Here is an 11,839-nt window from a genome sequence, read left to right on the forward strand (position 1 = left end):
CTTTGGATTTGGAGATATTTGGAGGGCTCTAAGCTAAACCGGCTGTGTTCTGAGAAGAACAAAATCACCACATTTTGGCGCCGGAACAGGGACCGACAAAATCCTGATTCCAGGGAAGGCACCCAGAGAGAACTTTTATAATATTTTAAAGAAGAACAAGAACTCCAACATTTTGAACTCACAACATTTTGGCGCCCAACGTGGTTGCTCCCCCTCCCCCGCCCCATTCCCCGCTTCCCGCAGCCGCCCCCTCCCCCCGGCGTTCGTCTTCGGGCCAGTTTGTGCCCGAAGAAGGACTGGTTTTTGTTTGCCCATCCTAGTATGGCCAATGAAGAAAATGATCCAGTCGTACAAGAGATTGATGTATACCTGGCCAAAAGCCTTGCTGAGAAGCTCTACCTATTTCAGTACCCTGTCCGTCCAGCCTCGATGACCTATGATGACGTCCCTCACTTATCAGCCAAGATTAAACCAAAGCAACAAAAAGTGGAGCTCGAAATGGCTATTGACACTATGAATCTCAACTACTGCCGAAGCAAAGGAGAGCAGATAGCACTTAATGTGGATGGCACCTGCACAGATGAGACAAGCACTTATTCCACGAAACTGATGGACAAACAGACATTCTGTTCTTCACAGACTACAAGCAACACTTCTCGCTATGCTGCCGCTCTCTACAGAAAAGGCGAACTTCACTTGACCCCTCTGCACGGCATCCTGCAGCTGCGGCCCAGCTTCTCCTATCTGGATAAAGCCGATGCCAAACACCGAGAGAGGGAGGCGGCCAATGACGCTGGGGATTCTTCTCAGGATGAAGCTGAAGAAGATATCAAGCAAATCACGGTGCGTTTCTCGCGGCCAGAGTCAGAACAGGCTCGCCAGCGGCGGGTTCAGTCTTATGAATTTCTCCAGAAGAAGCACGCTGAAGAGCCTTGGGTGCACCTGCACTACTATGGCCTGCGGGACAGCCGATCTGAGTACGAGCGTCAGTATCTTCTGTGCCGGGGCCCTGGGATGTCAGAGAGCACAGAGCTCATCCGATCTCCAAGCGAGTACTTGATGATGTTAATGCCTCCAAGCAGCGAGGAAGAGAAGGAAAAACCTCTGGCTCCTAGCAATGTTCTGTCTCTGGCCCAGCTGAGAACGCTACCTTTGGCAGATCAGATTAAGATACTGATGAAGAATGTGAAGGTCATGCCTTTTGCCAACCTGATGAGCCTGCTGGGCTTGGGGACCGACTCAACATCTGTGCTGCGCTGCATCCAGCAGGTGGCGATGCTGGTGCAGGGAAACTGGGTTGTGAAGAGTGATATCCTGTACCCAAAGGACAGCTCCAGCCCTCACAGTGGGGTACCTGCAGAAGGGCTCTGCAGGGGTCGGGACTTTGTTATGTGGAGATTCACACAGAGTCGCTGGGTAGTGAGGAAGGAAGTAGCAACAATTACAAAACTGTGTGCAGAGGATGTAAAGGACTTTCTGGAACACATGGCCGTAGTGAGAATCAACAAGGGCTGGGAGTTCTTGCTCCCTTATGATGAGGACTTCATCAAAAAGCATCCAGACGTCGTTCAGCGGCAGCACATGCTGTGGATGGGCATCCAGGCTAAATTAGAAAAAGTCTATAGTCTTCTAAAAGAGACTGTGCCAAAGACTGCAGAAGGACAATCAGTGCCTGTTATGCTGATCTCTGGAGATCAGCGAGTCCAAGCTGCCAAGGCCAAGGCCCAGCAGAACCACTTGCTGCTGGAACGGGAATTACAGTGGAAGAAGGAGCAGCTGCAGGCCTCTTCCAGTGTGCGGATGGAGGAAGAGCAAGCTGACAAGGAGGAGGAGCCCATGGACACCTCAACCTGTGGCAGCCTCAGAAATAAGTTGGCCAATGGGCTTCCTACTGGACGAGCCATGGGAGGTGACACCCTCAACGGGCATTCCCCAACAGGCTGTGGGGAAGCACCCATGGCTCGGGAACTGAGGGCCTTTGTGGAGGCCACCTTTCAGAGGCAATTTGTGCTTACTCTGAGTGAACTGAAGCGCCTCTTCAACATGCATTTGGCCAGCCTTCCCCCTGGGCACACACTGTTTAGTGGCATTTCAGACAGGATGCTACAGGACACGGTGCTGGCTGCAGGCTGCAAACAGATTTTGGTGCCTTTTCCCCCACAGACTGCTGCTTCTCCTGATGAGCAGAAGGTGTTTGCACTCTGGGAGTCTGGAGACATGAGTGATCAGCATCGACAGGTTTTACTTGAAATATTTTCCAAAAATTATCGGATGCGTAGGAATCTGATCCAGACTCGATTGAATCAAGAATGTGGAGAAGATCTCAGCAAACAGGAGGTGGATAAAGTGTTAAAGGACTGCTGTGTAAGCTATGGAGGCATGTGGTACCTTAAGGGAACAGTGCAGTTCTGACAGTCATAGTGAAACTGCTTAACCCCACAAACATAGGCCAGAGGATGGATACCACAGTGAGCAGAGATGGAAGTAACACCTTGACTTGCTTCAGGAACATGGGAAGGATCTGATCTTCATGTGGCCTCGGGGCATTGTACAAGGCAGTTATAGAGGTCCACACGTTGAGTTTGCATGACCAGCAGGAGGCTGACAGATCCCTCAGTGGATTTCAGTGGAAAAGCTCCGATCCTGATTCAAGTGGAAAAGCCTCTGATCCTGATCCAGTGGAAAAGACTCTTCAACCCAGAAATTAGGGTGAGTGCAACAAAGAAATTTTGTTAGAAGAGTTAAAGTAGAATTTCATCTAAGATGGGACAGATATTTAGAAAACAGCCTGTTTCTGTTCAAGGAAAATGTTTAGAGAGCATTGTCAAAATTATGGAAAGCCAAGGTTTAATTATAAGTTTACAGCAGATCACTGAACTTTTAGAAATTGTTAAGTACATATGTCCTTGGTTTTCTACAGAAAAGGAATTAGATTTAGACGAATGGAAATTAATCGGAGAAAAACTGGGTGAATTCTACAGATTTAATTCAAACTCAATGCAGTGGACATTAGAAAGAGAGGATCTTTTTTATAATAGAAATGGACCTGACTCAATTTCCAAAGACATAATTAATACATATAATGTAATACAATTGGCTATAAGAAGTTATTTAAGTGATAGAATGAAGAAAAGGAAAGTACAGGAGGAAGAAGTGCCAACTTTACTAGGTGAAAAGGAGGACGAATCAGATGAGAATGGAGTTAATTACAATTCTGAGTGTGATACTTCACAGCAGGAGGAATTAGGTGATTCCACATCTCATGACCCTCCCCCCTCAATTAACCCTTCATGGGTGGAACAAGGGGGAGGGAGAGAGAAACACAGTCAGCTTCTCCTGTAAAGCAGAATTTGACGAGATTAGAAAAGGCATTAATTAAAGCAAAAAATGAAGGAGAAGATATATCTGATTTTATAAATGCATATCCTGTGATTGAAGAGCTCAACTCCTCAGGTCAAAAAGGGAGAAGATACACTCCTTTTAATTTGGAAAAAATTAAAGATTTGAAAAAGGGTTGCACTCTTTATGGGGCTACATCATCTTATGTGAAGATGTTACTAGATAATTTGTCTTATGAAATCTTAACCCCAAATGACTGGAAATCCATCACTAAAACATGTCTTGAACTGGGACAAAATTTGTTGTGGCTTTCAGAGTTTCATGAATTATGTAGGATTCAAGCCCAACGCAATAGGCAAACAGGAACTATTGTACAAGTTGCTTTTGACCAACTAGCTGGTGAAGGTCAGTATGCAGAGAGTTCAGAACAGATTTATTATCACATAACAGTGTATGAGCAAATTTCTAAGGCTGCAATAAAAGCTTGGAATTCTCTCCCTGGACAGAAAGATGGAAATAATGCTTTCACAAAAATAGAGCAAGGTCCCAATGAACCTTTTGCAGATTTTGTGGGGCGTTTACAAACAGCTGTAATAAGAACCATTGGAGATAATGCAGCAACAGAAATAATGACCAGACATTTGGCTAAGGAAAATGCCAATGAGGTTTGCAAAAGACTTATATGGGGGCTAGACAAAAATGCTCCTTTAGAGAAAATCATAAGACACTGTGCCACAGTGGGCACAAATGCTTATTATGCCCAAACTATGATGAACATGGAAAGACAAGGTCCTTCTTGGCAAAGGAATTCTAGAGAAACTCGTCGATGTTTTCATTGTGGAAAAGTTGGACATCTAAGAGCCCAATGTAGAAATGGAGATAAAGTGAGAAGACAGAGTGAGAGAAAACCCAAAACCCCATGTCCAAAATGTAACCGAGGCTTTCACTGGGCCTCTAAATGTATATTGACCCAGAGAAATGAGAGGCAGGGCCCAGCTCCAAAGTATCAATCAAAAGACAGGTGGGGCATGATAGCAGCTGAGGTTACACCCAGAGAGAATTTAGAAATTCAGAACTTTGATGTCATCAACCAACAGAAAAGCAATCAGGACTACATTTGGGAAGAATACAGGCCTTTTAAGACAACAAGGCAATATCCAGTGCAAATAACTCCAATGTAACTACCAGATGATGAGGAGAAATCCCAAATTTGGTAAATAGAAGGGAATTAGGTTAACTGCTTGGGGAAGAGGATCTGCTTATATTTCCACAGATGGAGAAACTGTGGCTGACAAGGAGACTGTTAAAAAGACTTTTAAAATCTTCAGGAATCATTGGATTTCCTAAGACAAGATGAGACTGTTTCAGTTCTTGAAAAACTAGCAAGAATCACTGGATTCCTTGAGATGAAAAATTGTTGCCGAGACCTTTTTCAGTACTTCAAAGCTTACAGGAACTATTGGATTCCTGGCACATGAACTAATGGACAATGGATTCCTTTTGGACTATTTCTAGGACTTATGGACATGTGTAAAATTTCAGGATGATTCATGTTATTTGTTACATTACTACTAGCCTGTGTTATATTGCTATGTGCTTATGTAAATTATGTATAATGCCTCCCATATTGATGGATTTATGTATACCATGTATATCTGTTACAAAGTTCTGGCCCATATTGATGGATTTATGTGTACCCCTTCAGAAACCCACTAATCTGATTTGATTTCCTATTTCCTTTGGTGTTTTCATCTCCCTTCCTGAGATGTCAGGGAAGGCGTGATCACCTTTTAGGTGGGGTTCTCACCTCCTTGAGAAATCAGGGAGGTCATGCCCATCCTATGTTCCAAAACAAAAGAAAGGGGGAGATGTTGGAATCCTTACAAACTGCTAACTAATTAGAGTTGATCTAATCTTACAAGAAGATGTTTTGGGCAGAACCTGAAACAAGGTACTAAGTAGAACTAATTAGTACAATGCTTGTGTTTACACCTTTGTGTTCACACCTCCCTTAAAGCTCTTTGGGCCAGAGAGCACTATGGGAGAAAACCCATAATCCCATTCTCTCAGAAGATTCACATATAAGGCCAATGAAGAGAGAGCTATTCCAGAATATATTTTCCACTTGGCTGGCTGGTTGCAGAGGAGAGTTCAGCTGGACTGGAGAGGAGCAACTCTGGTGCAGACAGAGAGCACTTTGAGAGATTTCAGCGCAATTACTTCGCCAGAAGCCCTCTCTCCGAGGCAAGGAGAATATTTTCCATTTGACTGGCTGGTGGCAGAAGAAGAGTTTTCAGAGGAAGAAGCTATGAGTGGAGAGTTCAGTGGACAACCAGATTCATCTTCATCTCACACCACTGTGGTAGGTGGCTGGGCTCCTGCACTTCCCCCACTGAGACCAAGCTGGTCTGAAAGACTCACCAGAAAGCTAGCCGAGCCCCAAGTGAAGGAGACAAGAGATTCATTCCATCTCGGTGCTGATTGGAGGCTGAAGAAAGCAGAGGCAGAGGCTGAAGGACAGAACCTTTGGATTTGGAGATATTCGGAGGGCCCTAAGCTAAACCGGCTGTGTTTTGAGAAGAATAAGATCACCACATTTTGGCGCCCGAACAGGGACCGACAAAATGCTGATTCCACGGAAGGCACCCAGAGAGAACTTTTATAATATTTTAAAGAAGAACAAAAACTCCAACATTTGAACTCCCAACAGTAAATAATTCAATCTCTCCCCTTCCCCCACTGCTCCCCCAACCCCCCCCCCCCCCGACCTGAAGTAATAAGACCTGAGTTCAAATTTAGCCTCATACATTAATTAGCACTGTGATTCTGGGAAAGTCATTTAATCCTGTCTGCCTTGGTTTTCTCAGCTATAAAATGTAAATAATATAGCACCTCTTCTCAGTAAAGTGAATCTCCTATTCCATTCTCTGCATTATGGTAGAATTTAAACTACTATTTTCTTTATAGTGAGTGGTTTATTTTTACTTTTGAGCAAGTCTAGCTCTTTGCTTGCTAAGGATTGTATAAATGTACCAAGAATTAAATAATTGTTTGTAGATGATTTTTCTTGGACAGTGGATATTTCATATTTAAGGTATTTCTGATTTTGAAGAACTTGTCAGAACTTTCACAACTTTTAAGAAACTAGGACTGTCCCTGTGCAAAGCTGATTGACATATTGTAGTAATATGTATGTGTGTGTGTGTGTGTGTGTGTGTGTGTGTGTGTGTGTGTAAGAACAAACCTGTAATGAATAAAAATATAGCCATAGAATCAGTAAAATCATTACATTCAACTAATTTCTTATCAACATTGAACAATGTATAATATTTTAACAATGTATAAATAATTTTGATTCAATTTTATTGAAAGGAAATTCCACTTTCTGTGTCATGTAAGATTTATGTTATGATAAATCACAAATCTTGCAGTGACAGCTCAAAACTTCTGATGGTCAGAAAAACATAAACTCATAGAGGTTCAATTTTCAAATCTTGCCCAGGGCACACAAATGATTTGTCACAAATTGAATACAGAATCAACAAATATGAGTCCAAGAAATTCACTGACAAGCCTTCAAACACTGTAAACCATCTTATTGTACTATTCAAAAGAAATATCTATTGCAGATCTTTATGATGATCTAATGAAAATATTCAATGAACATGATTTTCAAAATTGCACTATCATAGTTATTCAAAAACCTGTACATATTTATTTTGTAATAAAAATCTTTTTGATATAATCATTTTGTGAAATTATAAATTATATATTGATTTTCTAGGAGAAAACAATTCAGTCTTTTTTTTTTTTTTTTTTTTTTGCTTCTTTTGCCTAGAATTGTAGGATATTTTTGCTTACTTCTATGAAAGAATGGAAAAAACAAAAACAAAACACAGTGAATATACCCAGAATTTCCTTTTCTATTTCCTATCATCTTTTGGCCAGATAGACCTTAAATCTTTCTCATATCTTGTTCTCCATCTATAATTCAGAGAAGACATGGACTTGGAAGAGTAATAATTAAGAAATTTTAACTGAATATTAATGAAAGATTAGTGCTAATAGGATGACATGAAGTGCACAAAGTGATTGAAGTAAGTAGTCAGTGGGCCAATTGTGAATATTTATTCACAATTTTATACTTATAGGTGCAATCTAACACAGAGATTTTAATCTAAAAATAAAATTTTTGAAACTTGTACTTCTGAACATCATCACATAAATCAAGAGTGTTGAATTATTCTATTTCCCTAGAAAAGCATAGAGAACTGTTTCTTTTAAAATGCAATCAATATTCTTGTGTAAAAATCAAACACACATCTATTTATATATGCATGTAAGTGCATCTAGGGGAAGGGGTGGGGGAAGGAAGAAAAAAAATCTGAAACACAAGGCTATGCAAGGGTCAGTGTTGAAAAATTATCCATGCATATGTTTTAAAAATAAAAAAAGTTTTTAAAAATAAAAAAAATCAGTCAAATGAATGTATTTCATACTGGTAGAAAAAGAAACAAATGTGAAAAAATATTGTTTTATAAACAAGACATAAAATGGACTAATACACCCTTAAGACTAATTTTTTTAAGTCTCATATCTAAAACATTAATGCTTAAAAATTCATTTTCTAGCTTTTGTTCACTCTGTTCTTGTATTGAAATATCATTTTCATATTTTAATATTCTATAATATTGCTAAAAGAATTTGTTAATTACCTGTGAAAATAGCTTTATGAAGACTTCTATGAGAGGTTATTGTTATATACTGACGAAGGCTGAATGCTAAGACATCAGACCTGTGTTCAAATCCCATCTCAATTACTTAATATCATACTGCAACTGGGAAACCTGAACCACTAAGATATTACTGTTCCTAATCTCTAAAATGGAGAGAATAATATGCACAACCTAAATCATATGGTTGTGGTGAAGAAAATTCATTGCCAAATTTAATGCACTATGAATCAATCAATGTAAATGATAAGAATATCACTTGATTTAAATTTAGATCTTGATATTGTAATAGATATGTGTGTAACTTCTCATTTCAGATAACAACTCATTTATAACTTTTCTTCTTATGATATTTTCCCATATATTTCCATAAATGTACCTTGGTGTCAAATGATCTTGATGAATTGCTATTTTCTGAACATTTTAGTATTATGATTATCATCATCATCATAATTTTCATCATTGTTATCAGCATCAGTAGTTGTGGTAATATTAGGCAGTGGTGGTAGTGATAGTCATATTAATAGTAGCAGTAGTAGTAATTTTGTAAACAGTGATACCTTAGACTGAATAGCTTTGTAAAAATTTTGTATCATGAATAGTTCTATAATTCTTGCCAAAATATATTGAAGATCAATTTTCACCACTTTTCACTTACAAATCATTCCTAGTGATTTTGGCAACTTATTCATCTCAATTTTTTCTTTGAATCAACTACAATTGTAATTCTTCTGATGCTAAAATCCATAATTTTTAGCTATATAACATTATCAGGAAAAATTATAAATGAGTTTCAGAGGAAGAAAACAACTGTCGATATTGAATATTCTGCAAATGTGATCAGTTCATGTCTCCCTATAGCCAGTTCTAAACCTAACTCGACATCCCTTTGCACTCTAGGCAAAGACAGATGTAAAGATGAACTAAATTAATTGGCCAACAATGAAATCAAATTGCTTACTTGGGTAAAATTTATCCTTCAACGCTATCATTACTTGTTTGGATCAGTAGCCAGTTCCCTTTAGAATGTCCATGTTGTTGAAGAGGATTATCATATTGCAAGTAATAATTTATTCTGCATGATGTTATCTGTAAACTGGAACTTTTCAAGATGTTACAGATGGGGGTAATTACTCTTTTACTTGGAAATTCTTCAGGCCATCTTCCATGAAACAAATATATTTTGTAAACAGGAGTTTCTTTGTCTGCAGTTTCACCTCATTTTTACATTTTATGTCATGGAAAAAACTATTCCCATAATTACTTCATTACAAGTAATCTTTTATAATCTTAAAATAAAGACTATCATAGAGAAGAGAGACTTTGCTTATTCACTTTGGCTTCAAATGGAAGAACTAAAAAACCTATTCAATAGAAGTTGTAAAGAGAAAAAAAAATTGAGACAATATAAAGAAAAGAAAAGTTTATAATAGTTTGGATTGATTCAAACTGGAATGTAAGTGAGTTTTCCTTAATCAGAAGTCTTTAAGAAAAGGCAGGGGATATGCATTCATTGGATATGTTATAGAGATTCTTATTTAAATACAAGTTGGAATAGTTGGCTTCTTAGATTCTTCCTAACTGAGATTCTATGACTCTGAGAAATTACTAATTTCCTTTTCCTATTTTATGTTTTATTAAGAATTCAAATGGATATTTTCATTCTTTGAAAATTCTCTTCTTTTTGTAATTCATTGGGATTTGACTCAAGTAGCTTCAAAATTATTATTTCAGCCAAAGATTTCTTCTGCATATGTATTATTTTGCTGATGATGGAATAATGCTGAATACTTAACAAATTAGGACACATCAGAGTATCAAGATGACTCATCAATGTGTGTAGTGAGTCATGCTTGATTAATGGATCTAATTCCCTCATCCCATGTGATAATTACAAGAATCATCTTTGGTTCAGAGTTCTGTTTCTCTAAAAGCTCCCCTTGTACTCAGGTTTATGATTTAGAGTTTATAAGTAATGAGTTTTATATATATTTTTCCCTCTCCTCTTTTTACTTTTATTTCCCATTCTCTCTTTAATTATCCTAGGTACATAAATTAATTTCAAAGAACTCACACCTAGTATACTAGGTGCAGGATACCTCATGCTGTGAGGAAATGAACTATTCACTGAAGACTTAACAAAAGGAAGTTTGTTTGGACTTAAGGCAGTAAGGATATAATACTTAAGATTTTTTTAGACTTGGCTACATGGCTTCATGTAGAAACATGCCAGATCATCATCAGGACAAGATAAGAAGAATTGGTGATAAGTGTGATTAGAAATCCATCAAGTCAAAGGATAGATCATTACATATAAATGGAACTTTTCGTGTTTTCAGGTGGCTAGATAAATACATCAAATAGGGAAGCAGAATCCAATCAGATTCCAGGACTGATTTGTCTCTATTTAGGAAAATTTTCTTCATGGGAGGAGAAGTGGCCCTAGGACACCTTTTGGTAAAAAGTTAGTAGATATGAGTCCTTTCATGACTCCATTCCTCATTTTCTAAGTTACATTATCATATCCTGAAGTGGTGAATCTGGAGTCAGGAGAGGAACAGTTATATACTGATTCTACCTTTTATTAACTGTGTGGCAAATACATTTTCAGGTTATTTTTTCTTAATCTGTTAAAATGAGTGGTGGAACTAAGTAACCTTGAAATTTCTTTCTTTTGTTAAATCTATAATCATTTTGTGAAGGTATAATTATCAGTGTGCAAGAGTATTGTAGAGAGGAAAGGTTGGAAAATCATAAAATATGATTGAAAAAGGAAGATAGTAAATCGTTATTCATTAGTCCCACATCTGGTAAGTAAGTAGTCTCGTTTTATTCTGATTATTCTATTTTTTTTATCCTTGGTTAAAGTCATGTTTGTTAAAATAGATTAAACATGATTTTTATTGATTTTTTCCATCCCCTTTATTTTCCTAAATCATGACAAATTTTGAGATAAGTTCAATATGAATTAATGTTTCTTGCATCACTTTAGGTTTTGGACCTATGATATTCCTTGCAAACCAAACTGTTTTGTAGATAAAATACTTGTATTGTGTTCTTAATACTTATGCTTAATCTGCCCCTGTGGTGTTGCATACTTCTTATTTATTTATTTTTTATTTCCCTAAATATTAATCTGTTCCAGCCATTAGCCTGTAGGGATACTTAGGCAAGAGGGGAAAACATAATCAAATTCAGTTAGTGGAAACATTTTGATAATATAAATGACTAGCAAAGATTCATTTTGTTAATATCAGATACTTTAGAGATCACCTAATCTGGCCTACTGATTTTCCTTAGATAAGGAAACTGAGGCACAGAAAGGTCTTGTTTATTGTCAGAAAACTAGATAGTGACAGAGAACGGACTACAATCTTGAAGTCAACACTTTTCTGTGACACTGTTCAATTCCAGCATGAAAGTCAATTTAAGTAGCCAGTGCTTAAAATCTTGAAATCTTGTAAAATAGCTCTTTATGTAAATGTGCAATTATATAAAAACATTATGATAATTCATTTCAATGAAGAACTTTAAAGCTTGGAAATTTACATGCATAAACTTTCTGTGCATAGAGTATATAATAGGGATTTACATGAATTATTTCATTTATCCTTACAATAAACCTGTGATACAGGCACTAAAATTATTGGAGGCTACAGGAAGTAAAAGGGATAGAGTGCTGAGCCTGGACTCAGGAAAACCCGAATTCAAAGTTAGTTTCAGACATATATTAGCTCTCATGGCCCCAGGCAATTATTTAATTTTGG

General features: G+C 37.7%; 1 protein-coding gene across 1 annotated transcript; it reads left to right on the forward strand.

Annotated features, from left to right (window-relative positions):
- Positions 1-218: 218 nt before the first annotated feature.
- LOC127560036 (DNA-directed RNA polymerase III subunit RPC5-like) lies at positions 219-2,501 on the forward strand. The gene has a single exon (XM_051994264.1). The coding sequence runs from the start codon at positions 322-324 to the stop codon at positions 2,410-2,412; it is 2,091 nt and encodes a 696-aa protein (XP_051850224.1). The 5' UTR covers positions 219-321; the 3' UTR covers positions 2,413-2,501.
- The last annotated feature ends 9,338 nt before the right edge of the window (positions 2,502-11,839 follow it).

The sequence above is a fragment of the Antechinus flavipes genome, chromosome 4 (genome assembly GCF_016432865.1).
Source record: "Antechinus flavipes isolate AdamAnt ecotype Samford, QLD, Australia chromosome 4, AdamAnt_v2, whole genome shotgun sequence".
Classification (NCBI taxonomy): Eukaryota; Metazoa; Chordata; class Mammalia; order Dasyuromorphia; family Dasyuridae; genus Antechinus; species Antechinus flavipes.